This window comes from Hetaerina americana, unplaced genomic scaffold, assembly GCF_022747635.1.
Source record: "Hetaerina americana unplaced genomic scaffold, ioHetAmer1.1.p SCAF_32, whole genome shotgun sequence".
Lineage (NCBI taxonomy): Eukaryota > Metazoa > Arthropoda > Insecta > Odonata > Calopterygidae > Hetaerina > Hetaerina americana.
In genome coordinates, this window is record NW_027286897.1 from 1,587,198 (window position 1) to 1,611,443 (window position 24,246).

The 24,246-nt window shown below is 37.9% G+C and overlaps 1 protein-coding gene across 1 annotated transcript in view; it reads right to left on the reverse strand.

Moving 5' to 3' along the window:
- The window catches only part of LOC139691290 (uncharacterized), a 58,066-nt gene extending 56,458 nt beyond the window's left edge, over positions 1-1,608 (reverse strand). The window contains exons 1-2 of the mRNA XM_071589050.1: positions 1,589-1,608; positions 444-666 (exon numbers count right to left, since the gene is read on the reverse strand). Coding sequence (XP_071445151.1) covers positions 444-657 — 214 coding nt within the window. The 5' untranslated portion in view covers positions 658-666; positions 1,589-1,608. The remainder of the gene's footprint in view (positions 1-443; positions 667-1,588) is intronic.
- Positions 1,609-24,246: the final 22,638 nt, after the last annotated feature.

Genomic DNA, 24,246 nt, shown 5'->3' on the forward strand with positions numbered 1-24,246 from the left:
TGCCGTGAATGCAGAACTTTATGTGGATTATGATGATGATGTAATACGTAAGTTATGTTTGATGAACCATTCGTACTCACCCGAAATGTTTACTTGTCAAAATATAAATATTCTGAAGTTCATTTCACAAACATTGATAACTTTCTCTATTTCGAAATAATAAAGTATTACCAACTTCTTTTCCACACACTGGTACGTATTTGAAATTGCGAAAGCAGTACAAATCAGCTTGCCTTGACGGGAAGTAACCGTTGGTTAGTGGCAAATCGGAATTACGCATCACATCTTATAATTATCATTTAGGACCAGCAGTTTCAATTGAAATACATAATTTGGGTTTCAGTTTAAAACAGAACTAGATTGAGTTCATGGGTAGGTAGATTGCCTTTAACTCGACTCTCCTCACTTTTGGGACGTTTTCTGTGGCGGTTTGGACAACTTACTTTCCCTAGAGACCCACAAGTCATGAGCACTCCCTAATATAGGCACGTGCGGAGGTCCCGGGATGGAGTCGATCAAGTTCTTGACCTGCCATCCTCTCGGAGTCAGATAGATGTACAGCAGGGGCTTGGCTAATGCTATCACGGGAGCCATCACAGCCACCATGGCCAGCACGGCCAGCCACCAAGTAATTTGGCATAAATAACTCTCTTCCATTTCAGACTCCTTCGTGAGAGAAAAGAGGTAGAAGGAATTAGCAAAGTTGTTTATTCACTAGTAAATTATCGTACATAGAGACTACACGAAAATAAAAGAAACAGGTGAATTAGGTCTATTGCAGGGACCAAATAAACACAAATATACTTCGATTCGAAACTGAATACGAAGCAGCAGTCTTGATTCGGGTCAGAATCAGTAGTAAAATATGCCGTCATAATTTAATGTTCATTGATCAGACAAAGTTATCACCAGCACAATATTTCGTTTCTTATCCAATTAAATAGCGTACTTAGTTATCTTAACCTACCCCTGGAAAACCTAGAGAAATTGATTCCGACTTGAAACAAAATTAAGCGATGAAAATACATTATATAAGATAATAACATTAATCAGCGAAGAGAATTTTAAGAAATAAAGCTACGGATTTTACCTAAGTCTTCAATGTTAATTAGATAGCTACTCATTTGTTATTCACTGTGTAAAAGATTTTGGAATCCTTTGAAGGACCTTCGATATAACGTTAACTATCCTTTTTAAGTACGTATTATTACAATTAATTATTTATCATTTGAGACCAAATTCACGTGTCTGCATCAACTGGAAATTTTAAATGTGTGCCAGTTAGTGTTTGCCCCCCAACTGAGTTCACTTTCCCCAATGAACAGTTAGCGACTTAGTTGTCAATTAAATCAAATGCTACTTTTGCTAAGAGTAGGAATATTTTTCTGCCTTCCTTTTAGTTAAGTGTTGTATCACCATCTTAATTATGTGATGGGTGTCTAAAATACTCGAGGACTTCATTTGGATTTTTTCCCGTAACTAACGACACTCGACTGCTACCGATATTCCACTTTCGTGCCGTATTCCCTGATTTTTTCATCTCACATAGTATTTTAAAAGACATATTGTTTCAATCCTATGGCCATACACAAGGTCTGTCCCAAAAGTAGTAGGACTTGTTTTTTCCTGGATAGACGGACGGACGGCCGCTGGTTTCTCTGGCTGCTTTCGTGGGTGGGGAGTCTAAGGAAAGGCTGGAGGCCGGTGGCAGTTGGCTCCCAGCTTTTGCAGAGTGCGGATATTTCGTTTGCGAAACCTCTATAACGGCGCCGGTGGTAGCGGGGTAACGTCCTCGCCTACCAACCCAGAGGTCGCGGGTTCGAATCCCGCCTAGGTGGACTTTCCTCCATTTTCCTCCTTCCTGTGATTGTCTTAAATGTAATGTCTGTAATGCAAGGGTTAGGTGGAAGAAGGGACTATAAGTCTCAGCCTCAGCCCAATTAAGTCGATGAATAAATAAATATAACATGACCTTATAACGCTCCGTCATGAACCGGTTATTGAAACAGCGCTATGCCATCAAATTTTCCGTGAAACAGGGCAAAACCGGGAAAGACACTCATGACGTGCTCAAGGCAGCTTCGCCTGCTGTGAAATATAGGCAAAAGTAACATGCACTGAACCATTTATTGCCAACATTAGACTTAGTGCTTTTCAATTGAAAGGACTTAAAAAGTTTTTGTTTCCATGGATATAGCTGGGAGTAACTGCCACAAATCAATTAGTGGTTTTTTATAACTATCATTAAATTCATACTGCCAGATTCAAATCACCAGAAAATTCAAAGCGAAAATATTTGCTTCCTTTGACATATAAAAGATCACAGTCGTACGTAATACACTCCAAAACCACATGGAACTCTTATGTAGTGGTTTTAAATTATTTGCATGGAGTGGTTTCAAACCATTTTCACTCGATGAAGTGATGGCCCATATTATTTAACGGTTTAATTCTGTGAAAAAGAGATAGTATTATTTTCGTGAAAGTTAAAATGACATTCATCTTAAACTTCTCTTGCTTCTCAGAGGGAAAATTTCGGATCATGTTTTACTATGCACTTTGAGGAGAAAAACACTATTGATTTTGACCAAACCATATTGCATCAAAAGGAACCCAGCCTTGGCACACTGGAAAAGAAGTCGGTCATCTGAAGCATTACTCAAGATGCTCTAATTGATAACAGTGCATTTTATCCCAGCCACTCTCTCACTTGCCGGATGTTGGTCACCGCACCTCGACCCCTCTGTATTCCCGTCCTCTTTCCAAACATTAACAACTCCGTCATCGATAGTTGTCGTCTTTCCTCCTTTCTCTATTCGACTAAGTCACTAGAAGCAACACTCTCTCCGGGACCCAATCCCACGTACTCCTGCCTCCCTCCCACGAACTGCTGTCCAACCAAACCCTTTTGTAAATCTTGTATTAATGGACGCTATCCTGTACATGATGGTGTAGGGACGCATCAAAACTCAAATCTCATTAAATTATTAAGTTACACGTGCCATGAAAATCGTGTGCATGAAATTTTTATGTATTGACGCGGCAATATATTCAAAAGAAGCATTATTTACCACAGGATTTCATGTGACACCAAAGAACGTATGAAATACTGCATTTATTTGACAGAAACCTCAAAAAAATGAAGGGGTAATCGAGTATGTTTTTAATATTTTCATTTTACCTTACGGGGATTAAAATATCTGAGGAAAACTGAATTATGCCAAAGAACTATGGAATGACATTGAAAAACGAATATAATGTCAGCTATGTGATGAAATAAGCTTGCTCGCCGGCACTACTTGAGGTTGAGCACATTGGGGTGAGAGAGGTTCGTCGAGACTAGATAAGATAAGTCGGAAGCCAAAAGTCACCAGAGCAATCAAATCGATGCGTTAGATATTATGAGGATGGACTCTTGTTATGGTATTTGCAGCATTAGAACGCCAAGACCGGAGGTTTCGGTCGAACGAGGGGCCAAGAGACAATTTTGGCTATGGGTGGCTGGTTGAAATTGGGACGGGGAGGCTGTAGAAAAGAATACTGAAAATAATACCATTCTGGCCCTTTCCTCTACCGCTACTGTGACAGATTGGAGTTCAATGTTTGGAAACGAGTGGCAGGCCTAAATCGAAGGCTTTGGGATAATCTTTGGTGAAGAGAGGGAGCAATGTTCTTTGACCTCTCCCTGATTCTTGTCGGTTTCCCTGCCGGTCATTCGTGTGTCCCTTGCCAGTCATTCTCATCACATGTGGTATCTAAAATGTATCAGTACATTCGAGAGATAATTCAAGGTCCGGGTTTGAAATAAGAGTACCTTTAGAACTAGCGTAGTCAGTTCATCCGCTCCTAAAGCGTAATGTGGAAAACCCTAGTAAGGAAACGTTCCTGCTCGCTAAGTCTGCAATCTCAAAATACCACTCTGATACATAATCACCATTTTAATCAAGCCAAAGGTTAGCTTTGATGAGTGAGATAAGTGAGAATAGACTCACCCAAAACTGAGACCTACGGCGTTTGAAATCCACACACACATAATCTTTTTCTATATTTCTTATTGCAACGTAAAGTTGCCTACATAAAAAATAAGAAGTATGCCACAGGATAGGTTTTCCAAATAAAAAATCAGACATTTCCATGGAAACTTAAAGCTATCAAATTATCGATTAAACGAAAGTGAAGTTGTTAATTAGGAAAATAGAAAAAGTAAGTAAGATTTACGAGTCGTACTAACAGTATGGACACGCAATACGTCGGGTAAAGTTTTCCAGTTATATTATTAACTATGCACGCTTTTGAGGCCTCCAAAACAGCTTCTATACTAAGAGAAAATTTTGAATTTAAAGTGAATAAATTTACATTATTTCCCCTCAATTTTTCCAAGTAATTAGTTGCTATGTGAGCTAGGTAAACACGTAGTGGAATTTACGAGCCAATCTGGGGAGATAATAATTTAATTTCGGAGCCAGTGATAATGATATATATGAAAATGCCACAATGTACATCCAAGAACTTGGTTAAAAATGCTTATAAATTTACTCTTTAGCCATTTTAATCGTACAATGTGTCACCACCGTCTGTATTCCAATCCTAAGATTGTTTACTGCAACCCTCCGTTCTTCTCTATTCGGTGTCAATTCCCTCAACCCCTGAGAGATTTCTGTTTAACCTCCTTCTTAAATTTTCCTGTATGCACCTACTTTTCTCTTGGTCTCCCTTGCAGAATCTTCCCTTCACTTTTTCTTTATATTAATTTTCTTACTAATCTAATGTACCTCATGGTATATCCAATTCATCCTGTCGTTGTATATCATAGAGCTCTTCATATGGTCCTCTCCTTTTTCTATGTAATTCCTCGTTGCTCACTTTGTCTGCAAATAATCTTCAAACTTCTCTTCCAGCAACATGCTTCAAAGGCTTATATTCATTTGCTGGTTGTTTAGACTTAGCCAAAATATCATGTCTCTAAACTGGAGAGTGCCATGGTTCATACGAACGTTTTGACGGACTTCTTCCTTGTTTGCAATCTCAGATTCTTTGAGCATAATTGTTGCCTCTTCTTCACGAACGCCTTAGCTTCGTTTAATATTGATCAAACTTCTTCCATTCCAAGTTATGCTGCTGCCCCAGTGGATAAAGGATTCAATCTGCTAAAGTCAACTCCTCGAATTGTGAAATCTGCCTTCACCTTCTCTCTTCCACATACAAGAATATTATTTTTCTTCTTGTTGATGCTCATATTATACTCCCGAAGTACATAGTCCATAGTATTCAGAGCTGCTTTCAGATACTCTCGCGTTTCTGCCAATTTTGCGATGCCATCTACAAAACGAAGCATTTTCATTTTTTTCGTCATTAGCCATGACTCCTTGGATGCCGAATTCTCTTGTTTATTTTATTGTCTCTTCTAGATAAAACATCTATCCGAACAACAAATATATATGTTAGTTTTATTCCGAGTTTCAATGAAAATACCACGCCGACAGCCAAACTAAACATAGGCATATCAAAAATGCAAGAGAAAACATTTACGCACATACCGATCTCCGTGGTGATGGGGTAACGCATATACCTGCTAATCCAGTGCTCGCAGATCCTACACTCACATAGGTCAATGGTACTGCTGTTTTTTCATGTTTATCACAGAGCAATGTTGTTAAGATATTTCGGCCAATGAAATATAGATTTTAAGCAAACATTTTTCCTCTGTAGAAAATATTTATTGCACTAATTTCAACTTGTGAACTTTAATTGTTTAGATAGCAGTCGTGCATCTTTTTTACTTGACGGAGACATATATGGAATGGAATCTCTCCAAATATGCTTCTTATAAATTCTGGTTACTTGTATCGGCTTCAGCAAATGCCATAGATTTGCAATGATTTTAATATTTTTAGTTCATCTGGAAGGCACAAAACGTAAACATTTTCTTCTCTCGGTTATTAAATCTGTTGATAGCACTAAGTATCCATGGAACATATGGGTAAACATAATTTTATTGAAGTTGCAATAACAATTGATTTTAATAACTATTTTTTCACAGAAAGATTCGCTGAAAGGCTGACCTTACTCAAAACGTTCATTAAGTGAAAACTTAATAAGTCGGGTTTACATTAATTTTATAGTATTCGAAGATAAGTATTAATGCTTATTGGATTTTATTGTAATTTCATGTGCTCAGGTGTCTAAAGTTCGGAGTATGCGTGGAAAAAAATCCAATCAAAACTTGTGCACGTCAATACTCTCGAAGTTTATTAGACCTCACCTATCATGAAAACTTCGCAGCCGAAAACTGGTTGGTCGAAGGAAGGGTAAATTATTAATCAGGGTTGGTGGGCGCTGGTGGTACATTTTCCTGCATCGTTTTCCAAGAAATAGGAGAAGAGTATTAAGTCGTATGATTCCATATTCCGTGGAATTGGGTCAAATCAAAATGGAAAGCCGAAGGACAAATATATAGGCCAAGCAAATAGGAGTGAGTGTTGGACGGAAGAGGTATTCGGCTGGACAAGGGAGTTGAAAATAAGGGGAGGGACGACTACCATGTTAAGAAGAATGGCTTAGCTAGGCGGAATTTTTCCATTTTTGAATTCAGATGATTAAAATAACTGCTGTTCTTTCAATCCATTCACAATTTTCACAACCAGAGTTCCACTGCCGTGCAGCATGGTGATTCCTGGTACCATTACCAGCTGATGATAAGTATAAAGTAGAAACTACTGATGATGCTGCTCGCCAGTGAAACCATGGTCGTGAAAAGTATACTGTGAATGTGTAATTGCAGTGTTACTTTGTCATCTGTGCCTCAATAAGGCTTCTGCCAGTCAGAGTTTCGATTGAAATACTACCATTAATGAAAGGAACCCATTGTGTACTTCCGTTAAATGTATAATTTATGGCGATAATACTTGGTTATTCGAAATGAAATCCAAAATAGCCGATCGTTAAATAATGTATGAGGCAGACCTTGTTGTTCAGCCCGATTGACACGAAAAATATTATTTCGCGAACATATACACATGTAAAAGTTATCAAGCCAAGAAGCCAATATTTAATCGAGCAGTGGCCCTTTCGAATGAACGCCAGAGATCGAAGGAATTTACAGCTAAATTACTGCTACTATTACGAAGGCAAGTAGGAAATATCCTCACCACTCGCTGTGACTCTGCCGCGGATCTCTCCTCTTTGAGTCTCTTCCTTCCGTCTCCTCAGAAGCGACTGACATCCATAGGTCTCTAGTCAGCGCTTCTATTTTTATCTGGAAGCTCGGTCGTCCTAATCTGTCGCCCCGGGTCACCGGGAGATAATGGCATTTCATTGCTTAGTTGATTTCCTATTGGAAACGTGGGAGTAGCCATTAAGTGGCATCATTATAATCCCGTGTGTAAGAGAACTCACGTCCTAGCTTGTAATTGGCGCATCTTGAAAAATCTACAGTTTTTGCCACTACTATAGTATTTGCCACTATCAATTGTAACACCACGAATGTTTTATGTAGGCGTCGTCGCTGTAAATTTCGTTAAAATACGAATATTTTCCCGAGTTTTCGTACTAACACGTCTCAGTTTTGGCGGTGCAAATTCGCCTCATAGGAGTGAGCGAAGTGTTAAGAGAGAAGCGGAAATTGAACAATGGTAATCGTATTACAGTGTCTCCCAACAATCCATTTGCTTCAGTTACGTGATGGCGATTGGATTAGAGTCTTTTCTAAATGAAACCAATGTTTTGTTGATTTTTTTCCAGCTTAGCGTTCCAGTAGATATACACGTAGTCAAACATGGGCGTTTGCATTAATAATGTGAACAAATTATGCTGAAAAAACAAATGAGAGTTAAACTTAAAGTATGAATTATTTGAAAAAAATTGTTTCTACTCATTTCTATTAAAGCTATCTGCGTTGGTTGTGTACTTATTATTTTTCACGTTGTTTCGTCTTTTCATTTTTTCGTGTGTTATATTAATAACATGTTACGTCATCTATATTGATGAAGTGTTGTATTTATACCTCATACTACCTTGATCAAAAATTTCCCGGAATTTATTCAGAAAATTAAAAATACAAGTTTATTCATCTAAATCTATATTGTCCCCTTCAAAGTAATCCCCATCGACTGCAACACACTTATGCCAGCGCTTGATCCAATCCTCGAAACATTTTTTATATTCGGTTTTCGGTATGTCCATCAGTGCTTCCTGCGATTTTTCCATTACTTCCTCTCGGCTGCTAAAACGCGTTCCCCGTAATGGTTTTTTAACTCGATTGAACAGAAAGAAGTCACAGGGAGCCAAATCAGGTGAATTCGGTGGCTGTTGGATGGTATTTGTTGCATTTTTCGTCAAAAAATTACGAATAATGATAGCACTGTGCGACGGTGCGTTATCATGGTGCAAAATCCACGAGTTTTCTGCCCACATTTCTGGTCTCTTTCGGCGAATTGCTTCACGCAAACGTCTCATAACGCCCAAATAATACTCTTTGTTTACTGTCTGGCCTTCTGGCAAAAATTCATGATGCACTACACCGTTGTAATCCATGAAAACCGTCAGCATTGCCTTCTTTTTTGACTGAAAACGACGTGGTTTTTTTGGTCTCGGCTCATTTGGTGAACGCCATTCACTTGCCTGATGTCTGGATTGCGTGTCGTACTCATAAACCCACGTCTCGTCTCCAGTAATGATCCTTTTGATGAATGTGGGATCGGATTCAGCCTCGCAAATCATGTCTTTTGCGACGTCAACACGGTCTCTTTTTTGCATGAAATTGAGGTCTTTTGCTGCTACACGACGGAAACCCAAATCATTAACCACAATGTCTTGGGCGGATCAATAGGCAATGTTCAAGTCCTCCGCTATTTCTCTGATGGTTAATTTGCGGTTATTGACCAACATTTCTTTTACTTTATCAATTTTTTCACCGACTTTCGATGTCGATGGTCTGCCACTGCGTTCATCATCTTCGATTGACTCACGACCACTTCTGAACCGCTCGTGCCACTGGTAAACGACCGTTTTTTTTAGAGAATCGTTGCCGAAACACTTTTCCAACATTTCCAACGTCCGTGCGCCACTAAATCCGTTTTTTACGCAAAATTTAATACAAGTTCGTTGTTGCAAATTTAAATCCATTTCTGAAATTGTAAAAAATCGCCAACACACACAGAGATAGATGTACTCTTGGCTACGTAACTTTTGCAAATGTCAAGTTATGACACTAAGATTTAAAGGGGATATCAACAACAGATGTACCAATTTAACAAAAAAACAGAACTCAAATCGGAACGATGGGAGCGCCACACGGTGGTTATTCCGGGAACTTTTTGATCAAGGTAGTATGCTGTGCATGTTATTTTAAAGGCCAAAGTATGTACATTCTGGATTTACACATGTTTTATGTCAATTTTAGATATTTTTAACAAATCCAGCCAGCTACCACAATCTTCCCGTACCACTAAATTCGTGAACTTTGGACCCCATATTTCGAAATTTATTCCGAAATAACTCGAGAATCAAATCCCAAGTATTGAATATCCGTTTGATATTAAGATTGTGTTAGAACTGGAAAGTTATGATTGACCAATGCGACAGCTGAACGTTCTTCTTTACTCTCGACTCATCTAAAACCAAATGACCAAGAATTTTAAGAAAACGCATATGATAAGAGGACAAAAGATAAATATGGTTACTAAGGAAATGTAAAACTTTAAATGAACACAGTCATTACTACACAACCCTTGGTGGCTTCTTTTTCAAGGTCAATCAGTTCTTTGTGACGACAAATCATTTTAATTTCGTCTAGGTAACTTTGAGAGGAAATAACATATCACATTCTGGAATAATTACGTAGTCCACTCTGATAACATGTGGTTCCTAAGGTAGGAAACATTTTTAAGTACCCTCCCTTGCATTGCGAAATTTATTCCAAACCTTTACCAATAGTTAGCTCGCAATTATTTGTAAAAAATATCAGAATGTTGGGTTTAGTTCACAGTGAGCTTATGAGAAGATAGAGATTCATAGCTGGGGGCACCTATACGCAGCGGCAACCTTAATTTAATGCCTTGGCTAATGCTTTGCGGAAAATATTGCATAGAAAGTAATATTACCTACAAATCACTCATTTGTTCTTCTACTGTGAAGAAAAAAAATTAAAGGAAAATTGAACGATGCTCTACAATTATTAATTAAGTTTGGAAGATATGACCGAATTGTAATCCCCTGTTAATAATAAAAGAAAATAAAGACAAATGGTAGAGATTCTGCAGCCCAACTAATAACACATCAGTATGTCAATAAAAGAAAGCAAACCGTTAATATTCAAAATTTTTGTAACGAGTAGTAGTAGTTTTAAGGGGAGGCGACCGACAGCTAAGGTCATTTGCGCCATAGGGGATGGACAGGAAAGGATGAAGGGTGGAGAGAAACCCGGCGTCGGCATTAGCCTGCTCTTTACGAAAGGCGCCAAAGGGTCCGCAGTTTAACGTCCCATCCGACGGACGGCGTACTCACTCAAAGTGCCCTCCACAAAGCACCTCAAGTAGGGATCGAGATACCTCTGAAAAATATTCAACACCGCCGGGATTTGAACCCGCGCCCTCAGGGCGGGAAGCCAGTACGTTAGCCCCCGCACCATCTCGATCCCCCTTTTGTAACGAGTAATAATTATTTGTGTATTGTAATACTCCGTGTATTCATTGGAGCAGAGTATTGGCTAGTAAAAAGCTTGGTTAAAAAGTAAAAAGTAGGGTTTCATCATATGATCTCAAGTAATATCTCAATTAAATTTAATTTTATAATTTTTATTCGCATTTCTTCAAGGTGAAAATAGGTATAATGTATAAAAGCCAAATTTATCCTAATTTTTCATAATTATAGACATTTTCCCCTTTGAATGAAATAAATACCTTAAGAAACCCTAGAGTAATTAAGGTGGTTACAAACTAAAGCAATTATTTATTGAGGTCAACATGTGCTCATGCGGGTACATTTTCTTAGAAAACGCGGCTTCCAAGGTTATTGAAGAATTTGAAAATTACCTCATGTTTTATAAGAACTTAATTATTCTTTAAAAGCAATGTATCTCCTTGGAAGGTGATCGTAATTAGAAAGTTGAAAGATTTTTTTTGGCAAGTATCAGGTTTTAGTGTCTCTTCATTAGCACAATTGATTTTATCACTCTTATCACCCAGAATTTTGTGTTTGAAAGAATATATTTTCTGGCAGCAGGAGTAAATTCAAGCAAGGAATAAAATTAGAGCTGAATTATTGAATTTAATATGCATTGCAAGCTCATATTTCAAATGCGATGGCTTTAAATTCTACCCTTCCAAATTGAGGAATGACAACTTAAGCTACACACCAAAAATATGCATAGCCATGACGAGGTCTAATTTTTTGAACGCATAAAAGTTTCAGGTTTAACTTTGTGGAATTTCTTCGCTATGAGGGCAAAAAGAAACTTAACATTTCCACCAAAAAGTGGTGGTGGATTATAATAAAAAGTGGTGGTGGCTCATAATTTTTGAACGCATACTAAATGAAAAGCTTAAGTGACTTAGCAACATTATTGCAGCCAAAGAAACTTTCAATATAACTGGGAATGTTTTCAATGTTATTTTATGATGTTTTCTCATTATGGCAGGAACTGTGTCAATGATTACTGCCGTATTGAAAGAGCAGTCATCGGAGCTCTGGGTCCACCTACCTTAGCATTGAATGTCTCCCCTAATTAAAAATTTAAACTATATTATAGCTGTGCAATACGGAAGAGCAAGCTTCATAAAATCCTACATTAGAATTACATAAGCCTCGATTGACAATTTTTTCAGGCAAAAATAAAATTTTCATTTCATCGCTCCGGGGCTATCCCTAACGTTGCCATCGGCGGGCTGAAAATATTTCTACTTAAAACAGCTGCTAATTAAGCAATACTAAAGTTAAATCAATGAAACTTGTACTATCTATACATGCACATTAAGATAAAAGCATTGTATTAATGTTATTTTTTCACAGCTAATATTTGGAATAAAACATTAAACACTGCTATTGTCATTTAATTGTATATACTAACAGGAATGGAATCAATTGTTAAATTGACCTTGATATTCTTGCTCATAATATTTTGGGGTAAAGTTATTTGGAATATTGTTTTTAATAACAAAAATTGGTATTTATGTGTTTCGAAGTACAATTAGAATTGACTGTATACTAATGATGGTAGATTTTTTTCTCCTTGGGTATTCTTAAATATTATGGGGTTTGAGAAATAAATCACGTAATAAAGAGATATCCAATAAGAAAATATGTTTTGAAGGAGATAGCGGGAAGAGAAAAGCAATAATCAAAGCGTAAGTAAAACAGATTTATTTCTGGATGTATACGAAGACAATGGGGCAATCTCTATTTCACATCATTTGACCGAAAGCACTAACGGTCTCAAAATAAAACTTTGTAACTAGGTGATCTTAATCAAATTATGTTAGGAATGAGAATTCCTTTAATAATTACTTCACCAGCACAGAGAAAATTCCGAATAGCTGAAAGTTTCAGAATTAGTCAATAAAAAGTGTGGACCAAGTAATTGTTATTATTATTTATTATTATTACATACTATATTACCTTGCAAGTCACCGCCAGGATGTAAGGCATGAGGGGATAACACGCACAAGTGTTTTTGATACAAATTACTTTTCCTCCCTAGGGCGGTTTGACGTTATTCTGATTTGTCATTGATGGGAAAATATTATCTTAAGTCTATATTTTATACAATCTTTTTGAATGTTATTTACATCACCTTTCCAACCGTATATTAAAAAAAAATTTGCAATTGGGCGAAGCAACTTTATTAAATTCCTTAAATAATTGAATAGAGATTAACTAAAATCTTTTCTTCATTCTCAAATTCACTTTTGGCAACATTTTGTCGACCAACTAGACTTAATATTCACCGAAATCGTCAAATTTTAATATCATAAAAAAACAAAAATGATTTTCAAAGTTTTGTTTACTTAAAAATGTTGACTTTATCTTTTTTAATGATGAGACATTTGGCCTGGTATTCGCCCGCGGTCAAGGGAAACTTGTAAAAACTTCACAGGCTGCCTGATAATTCAGTTTACATTGCATTATCATGATTTCATTCAATTTGATTGGACATATATGAAATATTCGTACGTCCATCCTTTGACTGTGTTATGCGAGTTGATGGCAATTGTGGTAACATGTGAGTAGAAGTGTGACAGTGGCTATGACAAAGTCAATATTACAAACCTTTACATTAGAAATGTACCACATTACATTGACAGTTTATCAAAGAGATTACAAATTCTTCTTAACGTCTTTTAACCGCATTCATCGTAAGACCCAATCGTATCGCCGATGCTACCATTCTGAAATGACGTCATATCTACAGTCAATTTCTGCATATACAACAGTCGCTTTCGCAATAATAATTGTAAAACTAACTTGAACTGAAGTAATAGCACCCTTTTTACAAGTGTAGGCGAAATTTTAAGGCAACGAACATTAAATATTAAAGGCGGGAGAATTAGTGAAGTATGTCCTCACCTCCTTCCATCGCGAGGACCCGACGACCAAACTGAACAGATAAGTAAGGATAATCAGGCCGCCAAAGCCGTTGGATTATGTCATTTTCAAAATTTGAAAATCTGCAATCACTCTTTTATTAACAGTAAATAAAATTTTCATGAAAAAAATTTCAATATGATTATTACGTAATTTTATAAATAATTTTCTCTGCAATAATGAGCATATTTTAATCTCAATAACAAAATTGTTTACTAAATTCAGCTAAACGTATTCCTCCCTAATTTTCTATTTCAAAATCAGATGGCGCCAGGGGAAAAAGTAAACTACCTGCACACGGAATCTCAGGACGCTGACTGTCACATGGTGAAGAGATGCAATTGCATACATATCTGAAAAGTATTTGCTGGATCCGGTCTCTCGGTTAATCAATCCAACTGACAGGTCGTCTCTCCCAGTATGAATTATAAGTGTTGTCTTTTGAAGCCATCACAGTTGATTAACATTTGCGTGAGTACATTTAACACAACATAATCACTAGAACAACTAAATCACTCTTGATTTCACTATTCGTCTTTTTTTGTAATTCAATGAAATGAATTTGGTAGACCCAAGTATGCTTGTTTTGAAGACAATATAAGTTAGCGAATTCAGGAAATTTTTCGGTGCATGGTTGCTCGACGTACTGTGGCGGTCCACTCTGATGAGAATTGAAGGCAGCAGGCACCGAAACTTGGCGACCTACTGGGCTCTCGGGTGAACCTTAATTATCTTGAATGAAATCGAAAACACCTTTCACCCTGAGTTAACTCAAGTAAGTCTGCACGAAATACCAAAACTGCACTTCATACCAGCTTTCAACCACTGCCAATCCACGGCCAGCATCTGTACGGATGCAGGCCGTACGGAGTTAGTTTTAACAATCTACCGGAAAATACAAATACTATTTTTATGTGGGCAAGACACACTTCTTAACAACGCACTGTTGGAGGGACGTTCCTTCGAAAAATAAATGTGTGACCCTCGTAACTCTTCCAGCTGATATTCTTGGAAATGACCAAACCGACTCTTTACATTGAATATATGACGTAAATTCTCCCATCACAACACATAACTAGAGCTAATACCTGAGTAGTGTCATTTTACTGAAATGCTGTAAAGGAAAACTGAGGTGCAGTAGAATTTCTGCAGGAATGGAACTTTCTTTAATAGCCTGAAATGTGTTCCACTGGGCATGCATGGCGTGCAATGCACACCCTTGAAGTGACTGCGAAAACACCAATTCTCCTTGATTTGTAATTTGGTTTTTCGTACGTTCTCCTGTCGCTGAGGAATTACTCGTTTTATCGTCGTACATTAATTTCGAATTTTTCAATACGGAAATCCAATGAGTCATATGCGCTTTGAATGGAAGAGGAAATCTATCACGCCAATTCCTTACTGCGGAAAGCTCACTTGATCAAAGGAAAACGGGAAATTAAGCCTGCAATTGAAATTAAGCTCGACGAATAATCAATCAGAGGTGACGTTCCCTGGGAGGGGATGGATGGAATTATAGTATGGAATATACATAGTGTAGATTTTATTCCTCGCAAGTGACTACGGTACCGGTGACTACAATATCTGTAGTGAAATTATATAGTCGCAAGCGAGACGTAGACTTTTAGAAAGGTTCAGAACAAACGAGTTTCATGAGGACACTATAGGAATCATCATGGCCTCACGCCACTTTGGTAGCTCAGACCACAAAGATAAAATAAGGGAGATAGATTCCGGTACAGAAAGATTCAAATACTCATTCTTTCCTCGAAGAATCATTGTAGTAAGAAACTAAAGTCCCTTTAGAAATATTTAAAAAATTTAATTTACCAGTCGGAACAAAATAAAACATTGCAAAAACATCAGTTATATTTGTAGGTGCACGGGTATGTTAGTAGGTAGTTCGAGTGTTTGCGTGTGTGTGGGCTGTAAGGGTTTTTGCAAGAATGCATACCATGCTTTGTTTGTGGATAGTATAAATTTGTGGCTTTTGCATGCGGTTTTTTCTTTCTTAACTACGGGTGAGAATTAAAAAATAAATTGAGGCGGGTAACAAATAAAGCAAAGCATGGTGGAAGACGCCGTGCGAGGATATGGAAAGTCTGCAGAGGAAGGGTGAAATCGGTGCACAGTACAGCAGAGTAATATCTTTATCGGGAAGTAAGAAAGGGAGATCTATGTTAACAGTCAGAGACGAGGCGGGTAAGGTAAAAGTTCACACAGGAAAGATCCAAGAGAGATTGAAGGAGTATATAGAAGAACTGTATAGTAAAGAACTTAGACCAACAAAGTTAGACATTGAAAAAGAATATGACGTAGAGGAAGACAGCTTAGGTCCAGGCATACTAGACGATGAGATAGAAAGGGCATTAAGGGAGATGAAACTAAATAAGGCCGTGGGGGTAGATAACATTCCCGCGGAACTATTGAAATGTTTAGGAAAATATGGGAGGAAGAGGCTATATGGGCTGATCCGTAGTATTTATGAGGAAGGAATCTGGCCGGAAGACTTTGTGAGATACGTTTTGATTCCTATTCCGAAAAAGGTAAAGGCTACATCACGTGAGGACTACAGGACAATAAGTTTGATATCCCTCGCAGAAAAAGTTGTTCTCAGGATCATAAACAAAAGGATAGAGAGTAGGGCAACTGATTACTTAGGGGATGATCAGTTTGGGTTTAGGAAGGGGAGAGGTACGCGTGATGCCATTGCAGTAACGAGATTATCAATCGAGAGGAATATAGAATACAACCATTAGGTATTTTTCTGTTTCGTAGATTTCGAAAAAGCGTTTGGTTGAGTGAATTGGGAAAAACTAATGAGTATATTGAAGAAAATAGGAATAGATTGGAGGGAAAGGAGGCTAATCCGCAACCTGTACATGTCTCAGACTGCTCAGGTGCGGGTGGAAACGGGGAGTCCGGATGGGCAGTGTTAGGAAGAGGTGTAAGGCAGGGTTGCCCATTATCACCGTTGCTGTTCAACCTGTATGCAGAGGAAATGATCAAAGAGGCATGGGAAGAACTGGAGGTAGGAATGAAAGTGGGCGGGTTCGTAAAATCAGTTAGGTTTGCTGACGACCAAGCTTTAGTTTGTCAGTCAGCCAAGGGGCTGCAAGCATTGCTGAGTGAATTGGAAATTCAGTGCGACAGGTATGGGATGAGAATCAATATTAATAAAACAAAGGTTATGCGATTTTCTAGAAAGAAAAAGGCTAAGCTTAACATAAAAGTAGGAGGGCAAAAACTAGAGCAGGTAGAACAGTTTACGTATCTCGGTAGTGTTTTGGACCAACACGGTCAAAGTGGTAGGGACGTAAGGAGAAGAATTGCGCTAGGCAAAGAGGCTTTCACAAGGAGGAGGGAGTTGATGACAGGGACTTTGAGTAAGGATGTTATGAAAAGACTCGTAAAAACGTTGATATGCAGCGTAGCTATGTACGGCGCGGAAACGTGGTCGTTGAAGCAGGGGGATAGACGTAGACTGGAGGCTTTTGAAATGTGGGTGTGGAGAAGAATGGAGAAGGTAAAATGGACAGAGAAGAAAACAAACGAGGAGGTACTTGGTATGGTGGGCGAAGAGAGGGGTTTGTTGGGAGCAATCCTATGGAGGCAGGAAAAGTGGATGAAGGGGGTGTTGACCGGCAGTGGGATGTTGAAGACTGTGATAGAGGGTAGAATGTTGGGCAAGCGAGGAAAGGGAAGGAACAGGATAGGGATATTGGACGGGATGAAGGGAGGAAGAAAGTACTCCCTCATGATTGGTATATAAGTTGACTGCAACTTGTTTATTTTGTACCTGATGATGACGCTTGAGCGTTGAAATCGATTGTACGCAAATAAAGGACAGTGGAAAGATACTTTGTATTGTTAATTTTATTAAAGTACTCAGAGCTGAAGAGGGACCTGATGTAGAGTAGGATGTTGTGGTTTTCTGGGGGTCACAAATTATTTAATTAGTAATTATGTCCATCCAAAAACTTACCTTAACCGGTAGATTACCTAATAATAATAATAATTACGGGTGGTGTCCTATCAACCCCTGCCACACACCCTTGCGGCGGCTTGCGGGGTTTCAAGTAGATGTTGGTATAGAAATATCTGAATTGTATCATCAGTGGCATTAAAGCTGAAATCCGCCTTGGCTTTGGCCTCCATCCGCGCACGTCGGGGAACATTAATGGAACGTATGTCTTGCATATGTCCCCTTTTAAATTAATCCTATTTTGAAGATATGACCATTTTGCCTGGAAATGCAAATAGATTTCATTTCATGTGAATAATTTTCGCTGCTTCACTGCACTATAAATCGTTGCCATGTTTTTATCCGCCGTTACTGAATACGCGGACCAACGTCTCACCACTATCACCACTTATATTTAGGTTACCATAATTATATTTAATGTCTTGCACTCATTATGCTTGCCATACTCCCTTACTACCATGCAACCCTTGTCATCTCGGACGCGATAGTCATGCAAAAGAAGAACACAACGTGAATCCATCGCAAAAAAACTTTTTGCTTAGTATATTTGTTTTCCTTTAACAAATATTCCTCGAAGAAATATTTTTTTCCCACTTCAGACGCAAAAAATGAAACTGTGGATCTCATTATACCTCCCCGTGCTCAATTTCGTGCTGGTGAGATTTGTCAGGGAACATTCTGCTTCGGATTCCATGTGTGAATCTTGAAGAATGGGAAGTCCTTCATTTCGTCTTTCCATATTGAAACTTCTCATAACCAACTTGTGCATACTCCACCCACTTCTGATGGCTATACCTTAAATTGTTTAAATCTCTTGGCTTTTTAGACCATTGTAAATTACTGGAGAGTGAGGATGTCAGGGCTTTTTTTAGATTAAATTATAGGGCAGCACGTAGGTCAAATAGTGGGCCTTTTAAGTCCTATTTAACAAATACGTTAGCTCTAAGTAAGTGAGGGTCAGTGATAGAGATGCATAGAATAGGTTATTTAAGATGAATCAGAATAAATTGGCCGGAAAATATTATAAAACAGAGTAATCAACCCGAAGGTCGGTTTAGTAGGTGATGGTAGAGATCACCCAGTACTAAGCCCTATACGGCGTGTGAAAATTCACACATCAGGGTAGGGGGGCCAGTTCCTTTCCCTGTGCCGGTTATGGTTTCCCAGGAAGACCTGGTACCCGAAAAATCACTTTAGCTTGGGTGGAGCTGCAGGTGCCCAGAGTGCCTTGCCCGGGAATTGAACCCTGGACCCTCCGGTCAGCAGGAGATTTCAAAATAATAAGAAAACAATCCCCATTAAATATTGAAGCAACCGCAATATCAAGGAAACATTATCTGTATTGGTAGTAAATTACCGAAGTTTAAAAAAAAAACTTGCTAGATATCATCACCTTATTCAAAGCATAGGCTCAGATATTATAATTATTGGACTTGATAGGTGGTTATCCACTCGCATCGCCGACAGTGAAACGGCGAAATCTGGTGTGTAAATACCCCGTCACACGCCCTACAGGTGGCTTTCAGTTTACTGTGCATGGTTGTATGTTTGTCGTAACCTTTTGCTTCAATGATAAGGCCCCGAGTCTAGGTTCTCCCGGAATTGAGTGAATGCCTATTTTTTTGGAATGCACCCATATTTCTTCAATTTCATTTGGAAGTTACGTTAAAAAATTGAAAATATGAACAGTCAATTTTTGTACTGCTTACATTCATGTGTTTTTAAAATTAGATCTTAGGCATCAAAATATTTCTCGATAGAAATTCTTGTGTGGACAATTTAAAGTTGCGATATATCTTAAATGACTCCTACATGCATACAATGACTCATACTTATTTTGTACTATGTTTTGTTATGATGACAATTTATTAACCCCACCACGTAAGACCGCCATCTTTTTGCTTCATTCCAGTCAACATGCTAACTAATTAATGAATTAACCAATGTATGACATCGGCTAATATTCGAAGGGTTTTCAAAAGTATGACATTAATGTGAACACTATTTGAATTGCTGAGAGTAATTATCGTTTAAGTATATTGTCCGCCACCACCTCCACTTCCAATCCTGCGACAATCGCGGAATATACTTTTTAACGAAGATCCTTACTGTCGTCCAGCTTTTTTTGTATGCTTCATGCCACTCTGTATTTTATATACATATATTTATTATGCATATACATTTTATGCTATTTAATTCTTAGTCGACATTGTACCAAATTTAGGAACAAAGGAAAAAAAATATTTAAATATCAATATTTCCTCGTCGAAACTCCAAATCAAACTGCTTGGGGAAACAAAACAAGTACAAGAAATGATGCAGCTGAATTTGTGTAAGAACTATCTTTCATGCCGGCCAAGTCTAGCAACTTGCATAATTTGATTAAATGCGAACTCAAGGACGTCTTCTCAAATATTAGCTTAAAATCCTTGTGTAACCTGGAATAGATCCGTTGATTTAGTTAAATCAATGTAACTGGTATGTAACCCCTGTGATAAGACATGTTATTTCATGATAATGTAAAAATCCACTCAAAAACGTATTTTATTGTTCTCTTTAAGACAAAAATCCGATCAAAAAACGAACTGACAATATAATTGAAAATTCAATCCCACCGTGGAACAACGTTCAATACTGAAAAATCAGTGTGCCGCAACTGATGGTGAAGTAATTGCTGAAGGACCATAGCTTGGACCTAATCTACATTTTTCTTTTATCTTTAAGTCATACTGGGTGATGCAGGTATTCATAGAAGGTTACGGCGTTTTTTTTTCCTTCCGGTTGGTTATTGTCGCGGGAGTCACGCAAGAGGGCCAGTGCCTAAACAGTTCCGTTCATCGTCCAACCTGTGTGGAGGGACATTTAAAGATGTTTTCAACTCACTCTTTGTTAAGAGTGGGCTAATGTCGACACCAGATTCCTAGCCACATTTCTTCCTCTTACAAATTTCCACTTTCTCCTAATTACCCATACCTATCCTCGATGACGTCGAAAGTCTCCTTCCGTCGCACGACTAGCGGAGTAACAGTCTAGAAACTTTTCTTTAAATTTCATCTATTTTTTTAAAAGGTAGATTCCAATAGTAACCAGTTTTTATCTAATTTAATATATAAACGAGTACATTTAAAAAATAGATTTAAATGTGTAGGTCGAGTACTCGAATAACTGCAATTATTACTTATTAATTATTATTATTATCATCAATTATTATCTACTCTCTTATTTATTCAATTGAAACTGTTGGCACTTCTAAATTTCCGTGGCGGTTAATGTTTTTTAAATTCTACATTTCATGCCTCGCTCTAAATAGGTGAACTGGTGAAAATCAAACTGCCAGGTTCAATTATTTATATGCAACTTGATAATATCAAAATTTTTTATTTCTCATTAATTTTTAGATATATTCATTAATTTTTATTTTCTTTTGCACAGTTTCTTACGTTGCTAGAGTAAAATACTAACGAAGAGGGAATAATTTAGCTCCGCAATTAGAATCGTAAAAGAGTCTTCAATATGAAATGAAGGGATATTCACAGACGGGTGGACCAATTACAGAAATCCTATTTGCCCATCGCCACTCGCGACTGCAGCTATATGAAAGAAAAGGTAAGACAATTACAACTTCTAGTAAATAAATGGTACAAATGGTAATAATCACTAAATTACTCTTGAAGACAGTCACTCCCTGTCATATACCATCTTGGTGGATTGCTGGTTCTGATGTAGATTTAGACCAAACATTTCCCTCGGGCATTAAAAAACAAATGTCTGCCTAATCCCCTTTGACATGCGCGTGACGAATATCAGCCAGCGATGTAGACATTTTAAAATAATATCTTTCATCGTTCCACTAATTTTCCCCGAAAGGGTACCGGTTTCAGATCTCTGCGGCGTCGTTAGGATTGTAAGTTGTTTTTGAGGCGGCGTAAAATTAGAACTTGAAACCTTGTTCTTGAGGTGAGACGATTACCGTAGATTGGCGTCTTTTGAGATTTGGGTTTGGAGAAAAAGGTAGAAAACAAGTTGAACAGAGAAAGAAGAAAAGAAAGATGGTTTGTAAATCCGACATGAGACGATACACAAAAATAGGTACATTGAAAAATGAATCAAGGGAGTAGGTTCCGACTCAGAAGAAGGAAAACAAACGCTGAAGTCTTTAAATATGGTGAGCGAAGTGAGGAAGTAGCCAGGGGAAATCCAAAGGCAGAAAATGGTGGTGGGGGAAATGTTAAAAGGCAGTGAAATGTTTTTGAAGGCCGTGATAGAAAGGATAATGTGTGGGAATAGAAGAATTGGTGTAGGAGAAGGAAGATAAAAGGGTTTTTCGTCAGCATTAATCAGGCAGAACTTACGAAGAAATTAAAGAACGGATGCAAGCTAAACAAACTCCCGTGTATTATACTCAAACGACGTCTCGTGATACCAAAAAGATCGTATTCGTTAGGAACCTTCCAAAAATTCCTTAAAATGATAGAATACCTTGAATTTAGTGAAATAATAGTGACTAACTCCAGCACATGATCAGATACAAAGTAGTTAAATTCAGTGTAAACGACACGCATCATTCAGATTACTCAGAAATTTTGTTGGCCAAAGTGTGAGAAATCCAATCGCCCGCGGGACGGAGGACCTGAAACAATCTCAGCTCATCGTCTAACCAAACATTTTTTCTCAAATATGAGTCTAGGTGCAAGTGGTCCAGATATTCATAGTGAACTCCGGCTCAGCCTTTATCCTTGAGGCCGCGAATCGGGAAGGCGACCTTGGCGAGATAAGTGAGGATATTTTTTTTTCATATGGTTTCGGCTTGAGAGAAGAAATCGTCCTTATGACAGACGAGCTAACACTGGTAGGAACAGGTTCCCATGGATGACGTGAGTGGAATTATTTCAATTCTTCCTTCACGAGACTGGTTTTTTATAGAAGGTTGAGGCACTCTTTTTCTTGCCGGATGTTTATTATTATGGTAGTTACGCAGGATAGGAGGTAGTTATCCAAATAAAACATCTTTTTAATTAATATTACAGCCTAGCTGTGTAACTCAGGTCACCGAGAAGAAAACACGCGCACACAAAAATAAAATTTCTTCTCGCCAATTGTATTCAACTTGCCCCGACGAAATCACGAAAAAAAACTATTACTAAGGATAAAGGAATTCGTCTTGATTACGTGTAGCACGCAGGGATTGACCCACCGTTTGTGAACATTTTGCATCGCTGTTCGTAACAGACGTCCTGTTTTGCTTAACCTTCAGTGCCCTTATCTCTCACTCGTGAGATTCCGTGTGCCAAAAGACGCTCAATTTGGCGAAACATTATCAGTATTGTCAACATCATGGAAAATATTAGTCTGCATTAGCTCTTCAAGATGTACTGGCAGTTCCATCGTAGAACTTACCCTAAACCGTTCAAATATGGCCGCTGGATTTACTAAGAAGATATTGCAGTAGAAAAGGAATATCCTTAGAAGTTTATGCAGTGGCGTTTGCGAAGTTAGTGTTCTAGGCCATGGAAATTGGGAAAGTATATTAGTTTACCGGTACTTGAGCCCTTTTTCTCCTATGTTGGTCCTTATGAGTGAGAAAGTTGCACGGCAGCAATAAGCTGTGACATTCGTTAAAATATAACCACCAAGATCATTACAGAACCTTTCATTCTATGGATTGCGTGTCGAAGTGTCCGTTGTTGCCAAATTCTCTCTTAATGCTCTTCGGCTCAAATAGAAGAGCAGCCATTACAAAGAAATTGGGGAGCAATGGGCGGTCATTTCATTCGGAGCCTATCAAACGAAAAGGAAATTTAACTTCTGAATTTATGCATTCAAAATGAAAATTCACATCCATTGTTTCTGATTTTCAACTCCTAATGTCTTTTCTTGAAGTATATGTGCGTTAGAATTGTGGAAAATGTATTGAAACATCTGGCGACATTACAATCGATGCCTTTCGTACCAAAAGTTCTATTCTATAATATGCCCTGGACGTTTTCTGGGTCTCTTGATGGTATGTAACACACCTAATTGGTAATTGGAATACGTGATTAGACCATACTGGTATAATCACATGCTTTTTTCATTGAAAATTCAATGTATTAAAGTATACGATCTTTCCAAAAAAATATTGTGATTTTCTCTTCGGACTTCAGTTTATTTAGAGCTGCAGTTGGCGACTCATTGACTAATAACTTAATAAAGCAATAAAATGAAAGGTTCAGTAATAATACAACACCAATTTCAGAGATGACACTTCAATTGTGATGAATTTCATTGCGATCTTCATTTGGGCGATACTACAATCACTACTCACAGCAATCATCAGTAATAGCAGAAAGTAGGTTTTGATAGAGTCACTCATTTATCAAGAAATCATATATTGTTTATTTCATTTTGGACTCACAATTTTTGAATTTTCTGAATTTAGCATAGGATTAGCACTGTATTTGAATATATAAAAGAGAAATTTTACTTTTTTCGGCCACTATTAACCCTGGGGAGCTATTTTTAGTAATGCGCTTACGCTGACTTCAACGTCGGGGTCCTCGAAATGTTCTATCGCTCTAGTTCCGGTGGACTGCGGATGTAATTTTGGATTCTCATTTTGAATTACATAAATGGTTCGCAGCAATCGTGAATTTCGTGAAAGTAAGTTCAATCGTGGTTGCCTCACAAGAACTATTATTTTTGTC